The 25,277-nt window shown below is 36.6% G+C and overlaps 1 protein-coding gene across 1 annotated transcript in view; it reads left to right on the plus strand.

Annotated features, from left to right (window-relative positions):
- Nucleotides 1-25,277, plus strand: part of Rab3-GEF (Rab3 GDP-GTP exchange factor) — a 517,470-nt gene that overhangs the window by 331,660 nt on the left and 160,533 nt on the right. Inside the window, exon 31 of the mRNA XM_068226364.1 lies at nt 18,726-18,890. Coding sequence (XP_068082465.1) covers nt 18,726-18,890 — 165 coding nt within the window. The remainder of the gene's footprint in view (nt 1-18,725; nt 18,891-25,277) is intronic.

Here is a 25,277-nt window from a genome sequence, read left to right on the forward strand (position 1 = left end):
TCAGGGATGGAATTAATGAAGCCCCCATCTAGCGGCGAGGACAGGAATTGTGCCAGCTGCTGAAGCCTGTCACACTCCTCTGAGGCAATGATTAATCAATGGAAGATGAAATGAAATGATACTGGAGAGTGTTGCTGAAATGAAATGTGACAGGGTGAACCGGAGTACCCAGAGAAAAACCTGTCCCGCCTCCGCTTTGTCCTCCCATTATAAATTCTGTAACCTCGTGATCCAAAAGGTTCTTCCATCATATTTCTCATTTCTTGAAGGCCCACTGTTCATTTTTTATTTATTTATCTAATTCATTTGTAAAATTTGTAAGCTTTCCAGTTTTAAGGAGAGAGTTAATATTCATCATCATCATCATCATCATCATCATCATCATCATCATCATCATCAATGTCCCACTCCAGTCACCCGGGTGTGGTTAACAAACCTCCTCCACTCCTTTCTGTCCTTCCTCTTTTCCTGCTCCATTATTTCCACCACATCCAATCCACCTTCTGTAATGTCCTTCCAAATCTGATCCATCCACCTTCTTCTTGGGCTTCCAACTGGTCTCCTTCCCTTAACTTCTCCTTCCAATTCCCTTCTTGCTACCTGTTCCTTTCCCATTTTTTTTTAATATTGTACATTGCAATTATTTCATTTGTTGATGTTTAATCCTCCTAATTTTAGTTGGTTGCAAATGCTCCAACTCATTGCTGTCTCTCAGTTGATTACCCATCAAATCCGAAGTAGTCTTCTCCTGAAGCATGATTGGACAGAACAGTGGAATTTTATTATTATTATTTATTTCTTCATTATGCCCAGTTAAAAAGTGCGTTTAATCTTGTTAGCATGGCCTGATGGGCTTCCCCTTCTCCTCCAAAAATCTCTTCGTGAATTTGCTGTGTTGTTTCTTGCATTCTTCTTTCCACTGTTTTCCAGTGGTCTTTATGGTTTTTATCACAAATGTGTGATTTACACCCAGAGCTCCAAAGGCCTTATGAATTTTTATGGTATTATCTGTAGCATTTTTTTTTTTTTTGTAAATCCTGCTTAATTTCTTCCAACCAGTTGATCTTTACCTTCTTTGAATTGATTATAGTAAATAGATTTTTAGCAAATCTATTATTGACCATTCTACAGATGTGACCATAGAATTTCAAGCACCTCCTACGTATAGCACCAGTAAACTTATTTGTTGCTGTGTACAGGTCTGTTGTTTTTCTTTGAATCAATATGCCATTTATATAAGTGGGACCATATATTTTCCAAGAAGTTTTCATTTTTGCTTTCCAATTTCATCAATTTTAGAGTGGCCTTCTACTAGAGATGTAGTTCGAGGCATGTAATGCTTTGGGCAAATCAACTGTCTTGTAATGCTGAAGTCTCACATTATACGATATCACCCTTTTATTGTAGTATTTCCATGTTACTGTGTAAACTTTATGGAGTTTGGTGACTCTTTCTAAATTGGCTTTGCTGTCCAGTCCAGATGGTAGTATGATTTCTACGAGATATTTGAAGGAAGACACATATGAAATTGTCCCAGATTTCATCTGTGATGGGGATCCCCTGATATTTTGATGTATATTTTCCATAAAATGAATTTTCTCATACAATATTTAGAAGCCTGTCTGTGATGCTATCTCATGTAACTGCACTATGGCATACCTGGTTTCTTCATTAGTTTTAGTAATGATAGCTAGATCAATAGCCAAAGCCAGGTACTTCACCTTGATTCTCTGTTCTGAAGTTCCTATGCTTATACCATTAATTAAATTTTCCCATTCTGTGATAACTTTGCCTAACACTAAGTTAAACAGAATTGGGGAGAGGCCATCTCCTTGTCAAACTCCTGTATGTACTTCAAAAGGCTCAGAAATTTCAGCAAGAAACCTCATTTTAGATGTTTTGGCTGTGAGATTCTGGGAGATTAGTGCTCTTGCCTTCCTGTTCACTCTGAGCTCTTCTCAAGCGTCAAAAATGGTTTGTCTGTCAATAGAGTTGTATGCTTTCTTAAAGTCCACAAAGGTGACATGTGTTGGTACTTTGGCATATCCTTAATATTGTCTTCAGACTCCAAAGCTGCTCAGCACATGATCTACCCTTTCTAAAGCCTGTTTGGTACTGCGCCCATCCTGCGTCCAAGTACGACATACAAAAAAAAATGCTCTGGCAGCTCGTTAACATCTCAGGGTAAATCTTCATGAAATAACTCGTCTTTACGTGAATTCAAAGAGAAAATTGACCGCGTGCATACATAATTCATCTCCAGATGAACATCTCCATCCTATTGTATGTTCTATCACTGCAAGTATCATGATAAATGGCAAAAATCAACTTAAAACTAGATTAACCTACAACTATCTTTAAATCACTTACACATTTAAAAATCAATAATAAGTTTATTAAATTGAATTATGAAGAAAAGAGAAAGCAAGTTTTTCCAATATCTGTCCAATAAATCATAAAATAAATTAACATTATATCTGCATTTCATTTAAGTTCAGCGCTGCCTTAGTAAAGTTGAATTTCAATCCTGACATGAGCTAACATCTTGTTTCCCATTCTCATTTGATATGAAAATATTAAGTTATTCATTTACATCAATTAAATAATAATCAAATTTAAAAGAAATAAAATCATTCATATCACCGATTAATATACACTTAATTCATCTTTAAATGTTTTAAGTCTCGTAATCTAAATTGTTTTATGCATATCGCATATTATTTGATGTTTTCGTTGAATGACATGCTAAGGTTACTATTCCCTATTGCCATCTATAATCTTGGCACCTACCATCCTAATCTTACTCTATTTATGTATTTGTAAAATCATATAGTATCTTTCAAAAACAAAAATAATCTAAACCTCATTACTAACTAAAGTAGTTCTTAACTAGTCTTGATGATGCCCTCTCTTTATGTATTTGACTTTACATGAAGCCTTATTTGTGATGACAAGTTACTCCTGTCCATTTTAAATATGATAGCTCAATATTATCTCTGACATCGGTGTTATTCTACGTAACTACACTCATTTCATTTTTCAATTTGTGCATCACCTCTGTATGATATTTCATTATAACTCAGCTGTATTTTGATATAGCAGAAACCATCTACTCTAATATACACACCTGGGTTTGCCATGCATACCTTCACGTTATTCCCTCAAAGTATTACTCACTCAATGTACTTGCTTCTCATATTTGATCCATAAGATGAATATTAACATTTAGCATCCTTCATTAAGTCTTGATTGCAACTATCTTCCTAATACTTCATTTTAATTCCTTCATATAATTCCATTCACTTCTATATATCGCTCAATTCAATCAATTATAACAACAACATAATCATTTTTCTTCATATCATAACCTCTTCATATTAAACTTTGTTGTATTAAACTTTGTTGCAAATATATTCACTTCATTGGATCATAATTCTTCACACAGAATAATATTTAATCTCTAGCATTACATAATACCATCCCATGATGTAACTCGACAAGGAATAACCCATATAAATTACACTTCCTTTCTATATCGTTACATAATGATGCTTAATTAGAATGTTCGGCTTCGAAACCCATTTAAGAAATCTAATGCACGCAAATACTCTCATTCTGCTGTGTGAAATCTACACTCCTCCTCGCAAATAATTATAATTTCATTAGCTATCATAATATACTCAACATGTGTATAATCGCTTCTTTGAGATGTTACATAAAATCAGTTTCATGGTCCGTATCACACTTCAATATTAACATAAGATTGACAAGATTAAAACACTTCCTCTAAAGCATTACTTTGTCAATTTTATATATTTTTCATCTAAACAGTGTTATGTGGCTGAAGATGTTGATAATATACGAAATATATATATTGTGAATCTTTGAGATGTATCGATCTTGTCAGAACTTAACTTCGTAAGATATAATTCAATCATTGCACTTCACTGAGTCACTTGCTATCTTAAATATTTCACACTTATTATAAATTTTAAGAGATTATAACATCTACCTTAATTAAGAACTAATGTTTAGCAAACTTAGTTTGTCATTCAGCGGGTATGGCGATTTTTGTAGCTCTCCGTGCTACATCTCTGGTCTTTGGCTGGCTGGATCTATAGGTAAGCTGGAGTACTCTTCTTCATATGGGTCTGGTCAGCTGGCTGGTTACATATTCATCTCCAGGTCGGTCCACCTTGAAATTAGCAAGTCACGATCGTCTTCTTGCTTGAACTAGTATTAACAGAAAATTCCGAGTAAAAGTTCATTTTGGAGCTTCTTAAAATAAAAATATCTCATCAGTACTGTCGTATTTTACTTGTTAATCTGATTCATGTCAAATATTTTACACTGTGTTCAGTGTATCCTCGATTTTATCTTTGCCTGGTCTTTTTTGAAATCTATAATTTTATATGATAATTCTGTTCTTGAAGGCTTATGAATTTCTTAATTTCACTTCTTGGAACTGATTCTTGATTATTTTTCTGTCCTCCAAGCTCTATTTTTAATAAGCTTTGACGTGTTGTATTGTTCCTTGTTGGTCCAGCTGGTGAACGTATTTAATTCAAATTTGCTTATTTCACGCCAAGATTCCTCTCTTCTACATGGTGTGATGTGTATTATGCCGTATCTTCTTTTTTTAGAACGGGTAATATTTGCGTATTTCATTTATCTTGGTAACTATTCTTCCTTTCTGATGCAGCTAAAATTATGTATGTCCGTTCTATATCTCATCCAATTAGTAAGTATAGTAATAATATATTATATTTTACTTGTTTCATTTCAAACAATTCACTTGATACTGTTATGTTCTCTCCTCACAGCCTTTAAAATTTGTGCGTTATTTACTTGGTGTTGGCCTCCTATGAACTTTTAACTTCTGGTTCATTACATATAATTCTAGCCTGTATGGTCCGTACCTCTACTTTGACGCCATTTTGGAATACGTCAGAAAATGCAATGGGCACAGTACCCACCAGTCAAAATTCTGTATGTTGTTCAACTCTGCTTAAGAGAGCCACAGATGGAATCTTGTAGATAATTGGCAGAAGAAATAGGCCTCTGTATTCTATCACCTTTTTTTATGCAACAGATGGATAATTGCACTTTTCCAGTACTTTGGAATCATTTCAGTTTGTCATATTTCTGTTAGGAGTGCATGAATTCTTCTTATGAGATGATCTTCTCCTATTTTAAACATCTCCTCAGTTATGTCAGGTCATCCTCTTTTAATTGATTGGATTATCTCTTTTATTTCTTGAGTTGTTTTGGGATGTGAATCTGAGTTTGGCACAAGCTTTTCAAAGTGCAGTCTTCCACTGGTGGAACACGATTCAGTAAGTCTTTGAAATAGTAAGGTAGTATTATGCATTTCTCTCTACTGTTCTTCTCTAGTGCTCAGTCAGTTCGACAAAAACATAACATTAGTGGTTTATACCTGGGTAAACCTCTTGGAATGTCTTATAGAAATTTCTGGTGTTGTTTTTCTGGAAATCCTGTTCTGTCCCTACGTGTCTGCATTTGTCGTAGGCATGTTTTTCGCAGCAGATTATTTTGGAGGTTAATTTTTATGTCTTTAGGAAGATCTCCCATCTTTTAATTATCTGATATCCATTCCAATGATTCCTTGCTTTGCTTTGTTCATTGACAGCTTTATAACAGGTCAAGTCCCACCATCTGTCTTTATGTTACCTGGGTGGCTGTCCTAATTTCATGGCTGATGTCTGTAATATATTGTGGAGGCCTGGCCACTCCTTGGGACCTTGTTCTTGCATGTCATGAATGAAAGCATCGGCATTCTCCTTCAGGCACTCTCGATCAACTCTGAAAATTCGGTTGCCCTAAAGTCTGTTTGGTTGAAACCTAACTTTGATTTGTGTTAGGTAGTCATCCGAATCTACAACTCCCTTCTGTTCTTTTAACATTTTGAATTTCATGAATATTCTTTGTGGAAACTGCAACATGATCAATCTGGAATTCCCCTCGTAATGAGTTAGGTGATCTTCAGATTTTCTTTTTGTGTAAAGGTCTTGCAAAATGTGTAGACACAAGTCTCAGTGTAAATGGTTTACAAAAGCTTATTATACATTCTCCCTTCTTATTAGTCTGTCAGTTTGCCAGATGAAGTCCTTTGATTGATCTGTATTTCTTCTCACTGTCAACCTGTGTATTGAAATCACCTAATAGATTTGGGGATCTTGCTTGCAGTTTCTTTCAGTAGGTCCCCAAAATCCTCTACTCTTCATGGATTTTTCTTATTATCACTGTTAGTGGGAGCATGGGCATTTATCAAGGCATATGCCTTGTAGCTTGATTTCACAGCAAGCATTGAGATTCTTTCACATGGGGATGTAAAGTCGAGAACTGAATTTAAGGCTTCAGTAAGTCTTTGAAGTAGTAAGGTAGTATCATGCATTCCTCTCTACTGTTCTTCTCTAGTGCTCAGTTAGTTCGACAAAAACATAACATTAGTGGTTTATAATTGTTTATACCTTATACAAAATGGTGTAATATGACTTGTGTTGGTGTGGTGCTAGGAAGAAGATGCAAGTTGTCCTTAAAAGAGCTTCAGTAGAGTTGATTGTTGCATGTTTCCTAGTCTCATCCAACCTAGCTCCATACTCTACGGAGAGGCTTTCCCCGAAGTATTTATAAATTCTCTTTGATCTGTATAGCTGGTTTACCTTTAAATATTGTGAAGTTTCCATTCCCCACCTCTAGAGACTCCAAGACCTGGACATTGGTTTGGGGGCTTGTGTGCTTGTTGATCCCAAGGGCTGGATTGGCTTCAGTATAGAGCCAGACTAACACGGTGGCCCCCGAGTTGCCTGAGAAATGTCTGTGCTCTTTTTTTTTTTTTTAATGTCTGTTTCTACCTTTCTATCCTAATCTTCTTAAAATTTAATTTATTTTACTTTGTAGCCACCTCTTTGTTACAGGTAGAAAAATTATACTTACAGTGAGTTCAGAGAAAGGTCTCGCCTAATCAACACATGTTTATTATGCACGATTATTTATACATCACAATGTGGGACTAGTTTTAACCACTTGTTGGTTATCTTCAGCCACTTATAGTAAAAGTTAACAAAATATTTAACTTATTATATACACAAGGGGAGAGATTGGTCCAGTTTGCCGAGTACACCAACATGCGTATAATGAACACATTCTTTAAGAAACACCCAGGGCGTAAATGGACATGGAGAAGTCCCAATTTTGAATTCACCAACGAGATCGATTTTGTTCTCTGTAACATCCCTCAAATTATTAAAGATGTATCAGTCCTCAACAGATTCAATACTGGTAGTGACCACCGACTAGTAAGGGCTAGAGCCGAGTTAAACATTAGGGAACATCGACTTAAACTAGTGCGGGAGAAAAAGAAACAAATAAATCTTAAACATCTAGAAGAAAATAAAGAGAAATTCCATCAAGCCCTTCAACAAAGCCTACATGACACAACTGGTGAAAATCTGGCAAAAATGCTAATGGATACGGCTGAAGTAATTGGAGGGTTGAAAAAGAATAACACTCATGATAAGAAACTCAGTGACGATACCAAGAACCTGCTAAAGAGGAGGAGAGAAATGAAAATTCAGTCTGACTGTGACAAAATACAGTACTCTGAGCTGTGCAAAACCATAAGAAAGAGAATTAAAGCCGACTTAAAGAAATTCAACGAAGATACTCTGAGAACTTGCTTATCTGAAAAAACAAGTTTGAAGTCTGCTAAAAGGAAGCTACAGATCGGGAAGAAGCAATTAATTGCATTAGATGGGGACAACGGACGAATTACTGATAGGGAAGAACTTCTTGAGTTCATCAGGAACTTTTATAGCAAGTTGTACGAGAAGGCTGATGATAACCTGTCCTTGCCTGACTTATCCAACATTTCCCAAGTCCCGGAAGTTCTCCCATCTGAGATCAGACATGCTATAAACAGTATGAAAAAAGAATCAGTCGCAGGTAGCGATAACCTTTCAGTTAGCGTTCTCAAACTTGCTGGTGATGAAACTCTAAGCCACTTGGCAAAAATATTCACGTCTTGCCTACACAATGCATTCATCCCTCCATCTTGGAACAGAGCAATGATAATTCTCCTGCACAAAAAAGGGAATATACACGACATCAGAAACTATCGTCCTATTAGTTTGCTTTCTGTCCTTTACAAGGTTTTCACCAAGGTACTGACAAATAGAATCAGTTCAACGCTTGATTTTGCCCAACCAATTGAACAAGCAGGTTTCCGCCGAGGTTTTGGAACAATCGACCATATACTCACCCTTCGTGAAGTTATCAGCAGAAGTAATGAATATCAAATGCCGCTCTGTCTAGCCTTTGTGGACTTTGAAAAGGCTTTTGACTCGGTGAGCCACGCTGCTGTTATGCAAGCCTTAGCTGAACACGGCGTCGATGCTGCCTACATAAGAGTTCTCCAGCATATCTACGAAACCTCTTCAGCCTTCGTGAACATCAATGTGCCAACCACGGATTTTCCCATTCAAAGAGGTGTTAAGCAAGGCGACCCCATATCTCCCAAGCTGTTCTCAGCCATATTAGAAATGGCCATGTCAAAAATCAATTGGCAAAGCACAGGAATCAAAATCAATGGGAAAAGGCTGAACAATTTAAGATTTGCAGACGACATTACACTTTTGGCCAACGACATCGATGAACTACAAACTCTAATAAATGATCTTGTCTCAGCCTGTCAAAAAGTGGGACTATCCATGAACCTTTCTAAAACCAAAGTAATGCTTAACAAGTGGGCCCCAGCAGGAAAGCTGCATGTGGGAAACACCACTTTACAACAGGTCAATGAATTTGTCTATCTTGGGCAACTTGTAAACATGAAAGGGGACTTAAGACCGGAAATCTTCCGACGTATCAAACTAGGATGGCAAGCCTTCGGAAGAAATTCTTCAGTCTTCAAATCCAACATGCCACCCCACCTAAAGAAGATAGTCTTTGACCAGAGTGTTCTCCCCGTACTGACTTATGGTTGTGAAACCTGGACATTGAGCGAGTTTGTTAAGCAAAAACTCAGAACAACCCAAAGAGCTATGGAACGATTCATGCTAGGCTTGACGAAGAAAGACAGGAAGAGAGCAGATTACATCAGGTCAGTCACGAAGGTCAGTGACATTTTAGAAAGGGTATTTACCCTAAAATGGCAGTGGGCAGGCCATGTTGCTCGGAGAACTGAAGGTAGGTGGACAAAGCTTGTGCTTGAGTGGTGTCCGAAAGATCATCTCAGACCAAGGGGAAGACCACCGGACAGATGGGATAAAGACATCCGGAAGATTACTGGGATCAATTGGCAGAACATCGCTCAAGACCGTCCCAGATGGAGAGACCTCATGAAAACCTACCTTGCTTTGGACTTAAAGAGGCCACATCGTAAAACCGATTGAATATGGCTGATAGTGATAGTGATAGTGATAGTGATACATAAAACAATGATGAAACTGGTTTTTGAAATTAGGTAGATTGCTTGTTAAACCATGTGGTAGTATTTGATAAATAGAAGTTTAAATCTTAAAAAGTAAAATGTTTGTGTCCTGATAACATCACAACAAATGTAAAAATAAAATGATTAATTAATATTTGTAGGATCTCATAAACTGTTGCATTTGAAATATTTACAGAAAACCAACACAAACAGTCAACACCATACACAATGACTCAACACATCCTCAATTCCAAAAAAAGAGCAGCTCATCACAGTATGGTTCATCAGGCATTCAAGATACCTTTATCCGATAAAGATCGCCAAACAGAACTTAACTCTATCTGACATATGGCTAATTGGAAATACCCAACAGATTATTTGACTTTATTATTCCCATATGTAATGAAGATAGAACAAATAAAAATTACAAATCCTGCCAATATAGAAATGGAGATATTGCATACCCATCAGTTTCACCACTGTATGCACTACTGAAGTGTGGATAATCCCCATTGGGTATGACAGGCAGATTTTCAGGTACAGTGGGGCATGAATGTATGGTATGGCATTATTGGTGATCACCTCAAGGTCCCCATTTCTTTGAGGGCCATCTGATGGAAGTATGCTATATGCCATTTCTCCACAATGAACTCTCACCATTGGTGGAACATGTGCTGCTTCTTGACCACTGCAGAATATGGTTTCAACATGATGGGGCTCCACTGCATGCAGCGATTGTCATCTGGAACCATCCCCATGTGACATACCCTGATAAATGAATAGGAAAGGGAGGACCTATCCCCTGGCCTACCAGATCACCCAACCTTATGCCCCTGAATTTTTCCTGTGCGGCCATGTAAAACAACTGGTATATGCACAAGAGATTGCATATCCTGGTCACCTTAGACAGCTTATCACCAAAGCATGCCGATTCATTATGCCAGAGATGTTGTAGCATGACAGACGGTTCTTACAACATCGCACGCAGCTCTGTGTCAACCATAAAGGTTGTTAGTTTGAGCAGGTGCTGCATTGAATGACGTACGTAACTGAAATCTTGTTGCATGTTTCCTAGTCTCATCCAGCCTAGCTCCATACCCTATGCCATGATACAAACGGCTCTTACAGGGCCACATAAACAAATCAGTCTACGGGAACTATTAAGTATCCCATATCCCAGACAATTGTCAGTAAAAAACTAAACAAAAACCACACATTACTTGCATGGGATTCAAACCTCCATACTCTTGAGATGCGTGGTTGCAGGCTAGAAAAGAGCAGGAATTGTGAGTTCCACTATTAATTCTTTATGAGTATCCCAAATTAACCTGTAAAATGAACACGGATATGAAGAACATGTACATTACAATAGGAGGTGGTCACACAGACCAAGAACAGGTACCTATTGTAAATGCTGGGAACTGTCCGTTGCATGCCAAGCCTCGTAATAGCTCCCTGAGATCTGGAGAAAGCTTACTAACAGAGTTTAGTGGTCAACCATCTTTAATAGCCTAGAAAAGCTGGTATACTCAAATAGTTTACTGGGAATACTATGTTTGAACTGGTGATAATTCAGAGTGGTTTGAAAAACATAAGAAGAACAGCTGGAGAATGCCCTTTCACTTCTCCTGTCATAAAAGCCATGGAGAATTAATCAAGGAGTTGTGTGCCTGCTATTTGCAAGTGATGTAGCTACCTGGAGTGAGAGTGAAGAAGTATACATTCAGCTGAATAATTAGATAGCTGTTTTCCAAGAGTACTAGATAAAAGTAAGCAGAATAAAACTCTTTGTGTTGACACTCAGTGATAGAGAATGAACACAGAAGTCAGTGGGTCTAACTTGTACAGCCTTATTTGACAGCACTAGCTATCTTGAGCCAAGGTTCCAGTGTGAACCAGGCTGTCTTTTTAAGTTGTACATTATTTCCGTTCTCGCATAAAACCTAAGAACTTGTACACTATGAAGGAGAGTACTTCGTAAACTGCAACTTTGTGAAATGTATTACCTAGAATTGTCCTGTGTTATACTTGAAGAGATCATGTGAGCAGTAAAGAAGTCCAAATCAAGTTAAGAATGGATGATTCTATGGAAGAGAGACGAAGACCATCAAGACTCAAGGCATGCAGTGGCATGAATGGTGCAAGAACACCATGTTGCCACATGATGGGAATGTTAGCTATATGAGACCATTTGAATAGTCAGAAAGTAATTAATCGACGTAGTGAGTGAAAAAAAGGGAACTGGGGATCAATAATGGAGAAGGCTTGTTCAAAATCATTTTTTTCTCTTGTATGAACTGTGATGTTCCAGAAACACAGCTATGCCATTTACCATGGCTGTAGTTAATGTGCCAGAAGGGACCTTGCATATTAAGATCAGGTCCTTATGTGTGTTTTCCTTATGTACACAGCTTATAATATATTACCCGTTATTATATTTCTTGATTGCTGTAAATATTGGCAAGCACTGGTTCACATATATGTGTTTTTGTGTGTGTGTAACCAGCCGTTATCCCATTTCTCTGTGGGGTTGGTTATGAAGTGAGATGAATCTCCGTAGCATGTCTTTATGACTGGATGTCTTTTCTGGTGTCAAACTTATCAGAGGAGTTAATGAGATGAAACGAATGATATACAGTAGTTGGAAGTAAGAGGGTGAAACAGAGTACCGGCACATGGCTTACGCCTGTCGAATAGCACCAAAGGGTCTGCTCAAGGCCTAACATCTCCATCCAATGGAAGAATCACTATCAACAGCATCATATGACCTCACTCCATATAAACACTTCAAAATGGTTTGTAATTGAATCCAGGCTTTTAGCACGCAATCTAGTTATCCTACTGGCCAACATTCTGATGGTGAAATATTTTCGACCAACAGTACTCAAACTCGCCAACCATGGTGTCAGACCATATAGACTTGATGCCTCAATGATCATGGCCACCAGGTAACCTGTTTCTTATTTCTAAAGTAATTTCCATACAGGACAGGAGTGTAGACTAAGCATTTGCACTACTTGTAACTTAAAGATAGGTTAAGCTCTATGATCTGCCACCTTCCTCTCTCTCTCTCTCTCTCTCTCTCTCTCTCTCTCTCTCTCTTCCAGGAAATAACCTGGTGCTCATTTCTGTTGTAGGCTAAGTGAATCATAGTACCATGAACCTCTCCAGATGTGGAATTTTCATGTCCGAAATTACTGTATTGAGTTTCATTTGATCATTTACTGTTTCAGTTAAACACATGCTTTATAAAATTTTGAGGTGCCATGTACAAGAGTGGTATATGTACATATTGTGTGATTGGCTATTTATCAGAATATGAAGGTTTTATTTCTTCAGGTTTCTGATGTGATCATAATTTTTCTATGCATTAAAGATATGTTTTGTGACTTATGTTAAAAATATTATCAAGTTTCTTTCAGTTTAATTATACTACAATGTTGAATGTAACTGGTAATAGTGGTGGTGGGTGCCATTGCATGTGTGGTCTGTTTCTGGTGTGTGTTTGGTGTTATATGTTGCATGTTATCTGTTGTGTGTTGTTTGCTTGCAGTTCATGTCAGCAGCTCTGTAAACTCTTTTACACCAAATAATATGACTTAATGCACAAGTATCAGTTTTGGGGTGTTAATTGTTTGCTTTCTGTCCTATATTATTATTTATTTGTTTTTGCACATTTTTCATTTCTGTCTCATATTTCTATTTGTGTATTTATGTGTATCATTTTCAACCTTACTAACATTATTTAGTGTTTTTTTTTGTTTTTATGTGGTATTTGTCTCCTTATGTTTCATAATTTATATGTCTATGGTCTGTACAAAATTAATTTTATTTTCAGTCATAATAAGAACAGTCAGTGCTTGAATTCAATTCGATTGAAAGAGAAATTGTCAATGATAAAAGGGGGAAATACATAGTATTAGATCTTTTCAGTAAATATATCATCAGAGAAGTGCTTCTTTCATTACAAATTTGAAATTGGACACATTCCTCAACTACTAATAAAAATACTTTAACTTGCATAAATTCACCACATTATTTGATACATTCAGTTTGTTTTATATGCTTCCTATATTATTATTCTTTTTTCAATTCTTATTCACTTAACTTCCTGACGTTCCATCATTTCTTATGTATGGAGTTTTATAAGTATGTTGCGGGATATAATTCTTGGAATAGGGCACATAATTTTGATACTATATTGATATTGTTTTTGTTTCAGAATCATAGGCTTAAAAAAAAACCTTTGTGTACAGTAGTCATTTAACTGTCTCCAGTTTCCCAGGTGCTTTGCAAAAGTGCTCTCCACTTATGTCTATGCAAGTACATTTCTTCTTCTTTAACTTTACATAATTCTACTCCTATTCCTTGCAGTTCATCTTTTATTTGGGAGATCCATAGTGTCCTTCATCTGCCGCTAGGTTGCTTTCCCTCCAGATCTTCGTCACACTATTTTTGTGCTACCCTCTTCAAGTGACCAAACCACCTCAATCTTGATGTTGCTAGAATTTCATTGAGTGGTTTCACTTGGATGTCTTTGCGGACCTTTTCATTCCGGATTTTATCTTACTATGCTACAGTAAAATAAATTTCTATAAGATCTTCAGCCTGAAGGCTAATTGGATCCTCAAATAGCACTACCAAACATTATGTCATAAGGAATCTGAGAAAACTGACGGTGGTGCCATATCAATGTATGTTAGGCAAGGTGATGAGTGAGGTAGTTTGCCATTACTTTCCTCACTGATTCAGATGTGACTGACTCTATCAATAACACCTTTCACAACATCCAGACATACTAATGTTCCAAATGTCATTACTCAGCACTCTCCATACTCTGACCTCAGTGAAAGCCACATTTTTCTCTGGTCTGTACCAAGAGACAGATGCAAAAATATTGCACCCATCAAGAAATAGGCTACAAGCAGAGTTGAATAAATAACCACACATGAAGTTCTTCTATAAAAGAGGATAAATTTTATGGAAATCCTAGACTGGAAAATTATTAATAATATTAATTGCAGCCAATGGCCATAGGGGATGATACACACAATAATTAGATTACATAGGTAATTAAATTCCATAGAATAACAATGTACACAGTCAGATAGTCCTTGTCAAGTACATACTAGCAGTCATAGTGGGTATCGCCTTTCGTTCCGTTTGTGGAAACTTCTTTAAAACTTCTTTGGAGCTCCTTTAAGTTAAGTCCTCTCTTGGGTCGCATATCATTACACACAGTGAGGTTAGGTCCTTTGGTTGTTCTGTTTGTGTGAGTGCATTTAAGCAGTCGTTTTTCCTAGGGGGCACTTGGGTAACCATAGTGCTAGTAGGCCATTCCATTGTCTCACATGTGGAGTGGCTTCTGAGGGGCGAGAGAGAGAGAGATGGCCTAAGTGCATTTGCTGATCATAATGGTGGGGGCGACTATTCTAGTGTTCAGCTTGCAAGTAGGACCGTACATTGGTGTTCGTCTTTTCTTGTGTTCCATCTGTGAGAGGGCATTTAGGACAAGGACCGACCTCGATCACTGGAAAATTATTCCCAAAAGAGGAAACCAGATCTTATCTATAATTGCAAAATACGTCAGTTGATATTCAGAAACAACCAGTGTGGCAAATATCAAGTCTTGACTGCAATATATTGTGGCAAGTAGATCTCAATCCTTTTAAAATAAAAAATATACTCTAATTTTTTCCAGTAGTTCTCTGTGGAACTGAGTGTTGGCAAGTAACCTAGAAAGTAGATCACTAATTACTCATCATAGAAATGTATGTGCTGCAGTGATCAGTGGGCATCTCATGTCTTGACCATGTTCCGAATGCTGTCATCCGATGGAAAATTGGTATATGAAAAAATACACAAAAGACATCTCTAGAGATATGCCCATGTCCTGCTTGCAGTGCCAAACACCATAGCTAATGATACTTATCATCTAACAGTTGACGGACATTGTCCAAGAGGCAGACCCAAACAGTCATGGCAGGACGCTATTAATGACATGAGGCTTCTGCATTTGAAATCCGATAGCATATCATATCAAGTAAAATGACGTTTCAAGATCTGCACCAGTGAAACATACACTCCGATGGATGATGATGATGATGATCTGAAACCACTCATTTTGTCTTCATAATATTACAGAATAAGGCAAAAAGTTCTAATACAGCCGAAAGAAGAGACCAGGAATTGAAAATGTGCTTTGGGTGTTTAAAGTAGCATGAATCTTTCCTCCTCCTCCTCCTCCTCCTTCACCTCCTCCTCCTCCTCCTCCTCTTGTTATTCCAGTCTGCTAGCTTAGTTCTTCCAACTGAGGAGAAGCTTTATTCTCTTGAGTACTAGGCAGTTCAATAAAGAACTGTCAGGCAGACAGAATTCTTGTGGTGTATATGAAATTATCTGAGCAGGTAAATTAAACGTACTACCACCAAACAGTGTCCCACTATACTACCAAAATAAGAAACATCCTGAAAGTCAAAATTCACAATTTTTGCTTAATATGAATCCTAAATTATCAATACAAACATGTGTCCATGAAGCTGGCGGTTCATTAATCAATTTAGTAATAAGTATGTTGTTTTATGGTACTTATCAGTATCAATAATTCAAGTAAATTACAGTTGATTAGGTTTTACTTTGGTATGCTATACTAGGAGTGGTTCCTTTCTTCCAATATAGTTAACTGTTTCTTCTTTTACTTGCTGATCTTGAACATGTAGAACAGCATACTAGGTATACATTGGGTACTAGTATATGTATTATGTTACTGTAGTAAGAAGAATGGTAAGTAATCTATAGGAAAGAAGCAGAGCATCGAAGATATGTCAAATAAACACATTCTACTTTAGACTAATTGAGTTTTTCGCTGTCGACCCATACATATAATTGCTTTTTTCTCCCCCTTATCCCTTTATCTAATATTTTGAACACTTCATTAATAGCTATTCACTACTGGCATCACTTCTAAATGGGAATTAATTTGCTCACTACTTTCCTAGGTCTGTTCCATTTTAATTCCATATCTCTTGGATTAATTTTAACATGTTGAATGGCATGGCAATCGTTAGGGACTGCCACATGATACTTCCTTCAGAGCCTGGTTGTCCATATGATTATAACGTATATACAGTACAACAGTTATATTACCAGGCAAGCCAAGGGACCACTGCATAGTAATATTATTGATATATGTAAGTCCTCTATGGCCCTTATGAGTGCTTTGACACAACTGTGGTGGAAGGGGATGTTGTATAGCATGATCAAATAATATTATGACAATGGTAATGATGATGAAAATATTATCAATTTTGTTTGTATCATTCTATGTTGCACCTAACCCCACCCCAGTGGTGTCAAAATATTCATACTCATAGCAGTCCTTTGCATATACATAATCTTACTCTGCAGTCGTCCCTTGGCTGTTCTGACATATAACTGAAGTACAGTAGAAACCTAACCATTATATGGACACCCTATGGCCTAATGGAAATATCATGTGGTGATCCCTCGTGACCACTGTGGCATTCAAAATATACTAACAGAAGCTGGTGTATGGTGACAATCATGATCTTCGCACATGTTTTTCAAATCAACTCTGTTTGTGAACTAAAAACAAAGAAAAGTACACAATAATTCCAAGTGTGGTTACAGAATTTGGTATGTACCACTATGCAGGACTGCTGGGATGGTGGTGAAATTTCTTGGCTGGAACTGCCATGGTCTCTAGGGATTGCTGAAAATTTTTTCATAAAGTATGATTTATGAATGCCTTTAAATTGCATATTGTTATGGAAACACATCGTTTCCTGCTTTTATTCAGTGAAATAATTTTTGGGCAGATTACAAACTATTTGTCAGAATATTCCCAGGTGCTCAATATGTAAAATCAAAATACATTTTATTTTAGTTTAGTACTTATCATACTATTTGCAAATGATCTAGATTGATCTGTTTCAAGGAAGAGTTTGCAGTAGTGTAGGAAACGTTTTCTAATGCTTTTATATTGCAATCATAGTAAATTCTCATACATATATTCTTCAAGCTACAAAAATGTTTATTTTATATGATGACACATAATAAGCTTACCGGCACCTATATCAGATGCATATGCACTGGTAATCACCTTTGATAATAATGCTAAAATATAGAAGAAATTTACCCGAAACATGTGTGATATTCACAGAACTTAGTAGGACAAGGGATTATCATATCTACATCAAATTCATAGCTAGCAACAAATGTTTAATAGAGTGTGAAAGATAGTAGAAAGTAATCGGGCACTTGTGACTTCAGAGTGACTTAATTTCAAGCATGTGTCATTTGTGGACCCTTTAACATAGTATTTTAACATTTTAAAGTATGATAATAATGATTAGAAGAATAGGACATATGTGTGATATCTATTGCCATATCCTTCCAGCTGGATATCAATGAGCAGAATATTAACCTATAAAAGAAAGGTACAGGAGGTTTATATTTGTGTGAATTCTTTTACGTACTGAATTCTGAAAGGTTTTTGGATCATTGCTGGTTTGCACAGCATACAGTGTGCATAAGATTTTACTTATGTGAAACTGAACTATAAGTGCCAGACTTGCTGAGAAAGGGTGGGGAGCTATTTCAACAATCTTATCAATAGGAAATAGACACAGCATTCTGAAGACAGCAGAGTTATACTTAAGTTTGTATATTTATACATGTAATACCTTTTAAATATCTAGGTATCATCCAACCATTTACCTGCGTCTACATGTCATCATTTTCTTGAAGTGTAAGGTTAAAAAAAAAGAACATAATTTTCTGAAGGATTTTTTGTTTTATTTCATCCTTATTGGATGGGTAGATGGAATAAAATATAAAGAATCCAAACCTAATTCTCTGACTAAGAAATCTTATAGTTTTTTTTGCTTGTGTGGTCTTATAAGGAGCTGATTAATTTGAGTGATTTGATTGATCAGTTCTTCATCTATGCATTCTTGCAGATGGAAAAAATTCCAAAGTAGCAGATGAATAGATATACTGTACAGTATGCAGGAACTTCAAAAATGTGTTGCAATGAAAACCATTATGCAATACAAACAAGGAGGTAGAAAGTGTCCTGGTTATATCACAAATTATGTTATCTATTTGCGGTTGACTAGCTTATGATTTGGGTTGAGCATTAGGTTCAGACCATTATATTTCTTATGAAAACACTGAGGTTTTTCTTTATGAGTTTTTCTTTTTCATACTTTTAATTTTTTCTAGTTTTTGCTTTTTTGCCTTTGTTTTTTAGGGTGGGACAGAGAATACTTTACATGGCTCCACTGAGGGTGTCGCTTCTTGCAATGCTTCTGATGCAGGCAGCATCATCACTAACCCAGCTTTCACAAGACAAAGAGCTGGGCACCAGGCCTCATTCCGTAGTACTGTGTCTGATAGTGAGATAGAGCAAGGCAATGTGAGTGTGTTTCTATACACTGCCCCTATTTCTTTTTAAATTGCATGTGAATGTGTAGATAGTTTCTTCCTCTTATTGATTTTGATCGATGTGTATTGTATACAGAGAATAATTTTGTAGGTATGTTAACAGTCTATGTTGCTTATATCTCTCAGGAGTTTTTGTACTTGATTGTGATAAATGTGAATGGAAAATGCCAATGATAGAATAGGGTGGTGCATTTTATTTTAGAGCAAATTCTTTTATCATGTGAAATGCATCAAACTAATGGAAAATGATAAGAACATAACGTGAATCCTTTGTTCCAGAAGAGGCAAATTTCTTTTACACCTATACTTCAGAGCATGGCACAGCACTGTTTATTGCTCACAGACATTTGCACAAAACCATACTCATGTGCATAGAATCTGCAGGATGTCACAAAAGTTGATTGTAGTACTCTGAGTATAATATACCAATTTATAAAGGAAAGGGTGATAAAAGGAAACCAGAGAACTACAGGCCAATCAGCCTGACCAGTATAGTTTGTAAAATACTGGAGAGTTTAATATCAAAGTACATCAGAGGGATATGTGATGATAAAAATTGGTTCATGAGGAGCCAGTATGAATTTAGAAAGAAATTTTCTTGTGAGCCACAACTGGTGAGATTTCAGCAGGACATATCAGATCAATTGGATTCAGGAGGTCAGTTAGATTGCATAGCCATAGATCTTTCCAAAGCCTTTGATAGAGTGGAACATGGAATATTATTAAAGAAATTGGAGGGAATAGGATTGGATGTAAGGGTTACACGTTGGATAAAAACATTTCTAAATTCAAGGGTTCAGAAAGTCAAAGTAGGAAATAATGTATCGCGGGAAGAGAAACTTTGGAAGGGAATTGCACAGGGTAGTATAATTGGTCCGTTACTTTTCTTAATATACGCAAATGATTTAGGGAACAATATAACATCAAAAATAAGATTGTATGCAGATGACATAATTGTTTATAGGGAAATAAATAACATTGAGGATTGTTTAGAATTACAAAGGGACCTTGAAAGTATCCAAAAATGGGTTTAAGAAAATAATATGAAGGTTAATGGAGGCAAATCAACTGTTACAACTTTTACAAACAGGAGCTTTAAAACTGAATTTGAATATACTTTGGATGAGGTAGTTATCCCAAAAGATGGCAAGTGCAAATACTTAGGTGTGAGATTTGAAAGTAATTTGCACTGGAAGGATCATGTTGATGACATTGTTGGGAATTAAAAAAAAAAAAATTATTATTATTACAACTTCCCCCATGCGGAGGCTGCCACAAGGATAAGGTATGTCGACTACACAGTATTTTGTCCTCTAAGTTACTGTTGACTTTGCTAGTGGGGCAGGTAGAAAAAATCACCACAAGGCTCAGGAATACATTTGCAATACGGTTCTTCAGATGTTATAAAGATGGTTACAGAGTATGGTCACTGAACCTTGTATTGCGGCGATAGCGATGTCGTGAAGTCGTGTCCGGCTGAGACCGAGAGAATCCCATAGCTGTACAATAAATTTAGGGATTATGGCTCGAGCTCCGATCATGAGTCCATGGACGGAAATATTGTCTAGGTGATATTTATCTTTATAGTAGTTTACAGTTGGCTGGTAAATTGACTTCTTATCGGCGTCCACCTCTCCGAATGCCCTCTTTCGTTACATGTCATAATGAGGCTACTTAAAGGATGCAATAAAGAATTAAAAGAAAAAAGTTACCTAAGTATGGTTCATTTAAACCTAAGAATTTCATTTTTTGTCCGTATTGAACTGAGAAGGATGATAGGAAAAACTTAAAACGGTCCACCTTTTCAATACAAAATGTTATATTTTATTTATAACATGTATTTGTACTTGGAACTAGTTTCGATGCTGTGTTTGCATCATCATCAGCCAAAATGGGAAACAGGCAAGCATGTAGGCATTTATGTTACACAAGGCGTTACATTAAACAATACACATCTTACAAGGAGATAAAAACAGGGACGAATATAGAAAACAAATGAATCGTTGAGAAAACAAAAGTTATACAAATTAAAAATAACCTTAACCACACATCTTGCAGTGCGAAAGTGTTCTTCTTGAATGATTCCTGAATGTAAAACACACGCGCACACATTTCTGAGGAGCCAGCAGGCAGGACAAAGTAAAGTGAAACCTTAAGAGTTCTTCTGAGAAGAGTTCATCATTTTTCTATGTTCCGACTAACTAATGAAGTCTCCCTTGAGTTCCTGATAAACATACACAACAGGAAATTCTCCTTCACTCTCAACAATAGCTATAAAGAACAACGGTAAAACTTTAAATATTGCGCAGAGACGTGAAAGCATGATTTTGAACATGATATAACTCCTTCAGATAACCCAGTTTTTACACAAGGTGTTACATTAATTAATACACATCTTACGAGGAGATAAAAACAGGGACGAATGTGGAAACACATGCATCGTTGAGAAAGCAAAGTTGTACATATTAAAAATAAGCTTAACCACACAACTTGCAGTGCGAAAATATTTGCCTTGAATGATTCCTGAATACAAAACGCACGCGCACACACTTCTAAAGAGCCAGCAGGCAGGAAAAAGTAAGGTGAAACCTTGAGAGTTCTTCTGAGAAGAGTTCATCATTCTTTCTATGATCTGACTAACTAATGAAGTCTCCCTTGAGTTCCTGATAAACATACACAACAGGAAAATTAAACAATACACATCTTACAAGGAGATAAAAAACAGGGGAAGTTATACATATTAAAAATAACCTTAACCACATATCTTGTAGTGTGAAAATATTCGTCTTGAATGATTCCTGAATACAAAACACACGCGCACACATTTCTGAAGAGCCAGGAGGCAGGAAAAAGTAAAGTGAAACCTTAAGAGTTCTTCTGAGAAGAGTTCATCATTTTTTCTATGTTCCGACTAACTAATGAAGTCTCCCTTGAGTTCCTGATAAACATACACAACAGGAAATTCTCCTTCACTCTCAACAATAGCTATAAAGATCAACGGTAAATTTCATTTTAAATATTGTGTAGAGACGTGAAAGCATGATCTTGAATATAATATAACTCCTTCATTTAACCCAATTTTTTACACAAGGTGTTATATTAAACAATACACATCTTACGAGGAGATAAAAACAGGGACGAATGTAGAAACAAATGCATTTTTGAGAAAGCAAAAATTATACGTATTAAAAATAAGCTTAACCACACAACTTGCAGTGCGAAAATATTTGCCTTGAATGAATCCTGAATACAAGATGCACGCACACACTTTCTAAAGAGCCAGCAGGCAGGAAAAGGTAAGGTGAAACCTTAAGAGTTCTTCTGAGAAGAGTTCATCATTCTTTCTATGTTCCAACTAACTAAAGAAGTCTCCCTTGAGTTCCTGATAAACATACACAACAGGAAATTCTCTTTAACTCTCAACAATAGCTATAAAAGAGCAACGGTAAATTGTATTTTAAATACTGTGCAGAGATGTGGAAGCATGATCTTGAACATGATATAACTTCTTCATTTAACCACCTTTGAAAGTTTCTCTCAATGGTTCATCCATTATTGGAATATGCAAACAGTGTTTGGGATCCTCGCCAAGAATACCTAATAAAAGAAATAGTGTGCAGAAGAAAGCAGCAAGATTTGTAACAGGGGATTTCAGGAGAAAGAGTAGTGTATCAGAAATGTTAAAAGAACTAGGGTAGGAAAGTTTAAGTAAGAGAAGGGAGAAAATTAGACTTATAGAATGATATAGAGCCTATACAAGAGAAGAAGCATGGGTAGATATCCATGAGAGGCTTCAGTTAGAAAATAATTGTATCGGCAGGACAGACCACAAGTATAAAATTAGAAGGAATTTTAGCAGAAGCGATTGGGGTAAATTTTCATTCATTGGGCAGGGTGTGAAGGAGTGGAACAGTTTACCAGGGGTAGTGTTTGATCCTTTTCCAAAATCTGTACAGATATTCAAGAAGAGAATAAACAGCAAGAGAGAAAATAAATGAAGTGTTAGAGGGCATTCGACCAGTGCAAGTTATTGTAAATAAAAAAGATGTGTGTGAATAAATTAATTCCATCCCCGGGTCTAAGGAGTTTGGACAGCCCAAGTAGGGGACTACCTGTAGGGGTGAAGTACAGTGGGGACTTTGAGGGCCCGGGGACCGCTACGGTAGCTGTGAAAGCCCTTCAGGAACTCTGAAAAGTGGTGGCAAAAGGGGCTCTGGTTAAGACGCAGCAGATCATTAAGCTACTTAAGTTCCAGAATGGGTAAAAAAAAAAAAAAGTAAATAAATGCAATGTAAAGTTTAATCTTATACCAGTTGTACAGTATCATTTGAAGTAATTCCACATACTGTATATCAGTTGACTATATTTGTAAGTAGTATAGGAGATATTATAAGTAGAATTTTGTAAACAATATAAATTTATAAAGGATGAGCTGTGTGTTTAATAGAAAAAATTGTTAGCATAAATTGTTTAATATTGTAATATAGGAAAATTTTCTTCTCTTGTTAATTTAATATTTAGTGCTTGACAATAATGTATTTTAGTGTACCATTTGCCACCAAGGTAGACACCTCATTTGCAAATAAAGAGATTTTGATTTGATTTGAGTACTCTCCTCTAGCAGCACTGTCGTCTGCAACTCCTATGATGACAAAGATGAGCCCAGGGGCTCTTTAATTATTTAAGAAATGACTGCATGAATAGCTGATAGGCAATCTGCCATCTCGGCGACTGTCCTAAGTGCATATCAGTGGTGATTGATTGAATAAGTGAGTGAATATTGGCAACCACGGGGCCCTTAGCCGAATCCAGGCATTGGTTCCAGTTACTTGTAGTAGGCTCCTTACTTTCATCTATCCTAACCGACTTTCCTTAGTCAACTTTTCTTCTTTTCTGACCCCGACGGTATTAAGTTTCGAGGCCAGGCAAGTCTTTTATTTTCGTGACCTTCATGGCCCTTGCCTTTCTTTGGCCGAAACCTTCATTTTTTGAAGTGTTGGATATCTTTCATTTTTTCCCATTGATTAGTATCAATAGAGGATAGTTGCCCAGTTGTACTTCCTCTCAAAATGGTAACCATTACCACCACCACCGTCACCAGAATTTCAAAGATAGCAACTAGCAACTTAACAATATAGAGAATTTTAATTTTTGACGATAAATGTGCTGAGCCAAGTGATCACTTAACCGCACGGACGCATGATGCAATATATTACTGTAATCTATGCATTTTAATTAATGGCATCTAAGTGCATGACTCGTTCACATGAGTTCATATGATTTTTGGAAGGCTTATCAGAGACCGATCCTTCCACCCACTCACTTCCTGTAGAGAAATGGGGATAGGTAGTTACAATTTCCCCATGATGAGATTGTTGAGCTGATGACATCTGGATAACTTTTCATTTGATTATTACCGGGTGAGTTGGCAATGCGGTTAGGGGCGCACAGCTGTGAGCTTGCATCCGGGAGATAGTGGGTTTGAACCCCACTATCTGCAGTCCTGAAGATGGTTTTCCATGTTTTCCCATTTTCACACCATGCAAATTTTGGGACAGTACCTCAATTAAGGCTATGACTGCTTCCTTCCCACTCCTGGCTCTTTCCTATCCCATCATCACCGTAAGACCTCTCTGTGTTGATGTGACGTAAAGCAAATTCTTAAAAAAAAAAAAAAAAAAAATCAATAATTTTGAAAGCATTCATTATTCGATTGCCTTATTGCTTCGAATGGAGTTTTGAATGAATAATCAAATAATAATTGAATGGAAAAATAATCAAATAAACAAAAAATAATCAAATGGAAAAATAATTAAATAAAATGAAATAATTAAATAAGCGATTATTTTTTATTTTATTTTCTCATCACTACTGTGATCATAGCCCAACTGTAACCTAATGGTTGCAGGGAGCCTAGTTGGCATACTTGCGTTGACACTACCTCTAATATGGTCTGCAATTTTTATAGCCTAGCATGGTTACTGGTATGGTGCAATGGCCTTGGTGTACATCTGCATAATGTTGCTGTCTGGAATCAGACATATGAGTAGGTGGCCATACCTCTAATCAACAGTACCAAGATTAATTGCTGAAACATCGTCCAATATATTGTGTAATTCTCCAAAATGACATTTGGCCTCATGGCGACCCATCATGGCTTCAGTCAGAACTACATATTTCACAAACAGTGCATATCTACTGTATGCCATGGTGGGATTCGAACCCACCATCACCTGAATGCATGCTCATAGCTATGTGACCCAAACTAGGTGGCCAACTTGCCTGGATATTGGACATTCTGGACAAAGTGAACTTAGAGTTATAACACTAGGAATGTAGGTTATAAAAAAAAAAAAGT

Source organism: Anabrus simplex, chromosome 1, assembly GCF_040414725.1.
Source record: "Anabrus simplex isolate iqAnaSimp1 chromosome 1, ASM4041472v1, whole genome shotgun sequence".
Lineage (NCBI taxonomy): Eukaryota > Metazoa > Arthropoda > Insecta > Orthoptera > Tettigoniidae > Anabrus > Anabrus simplex.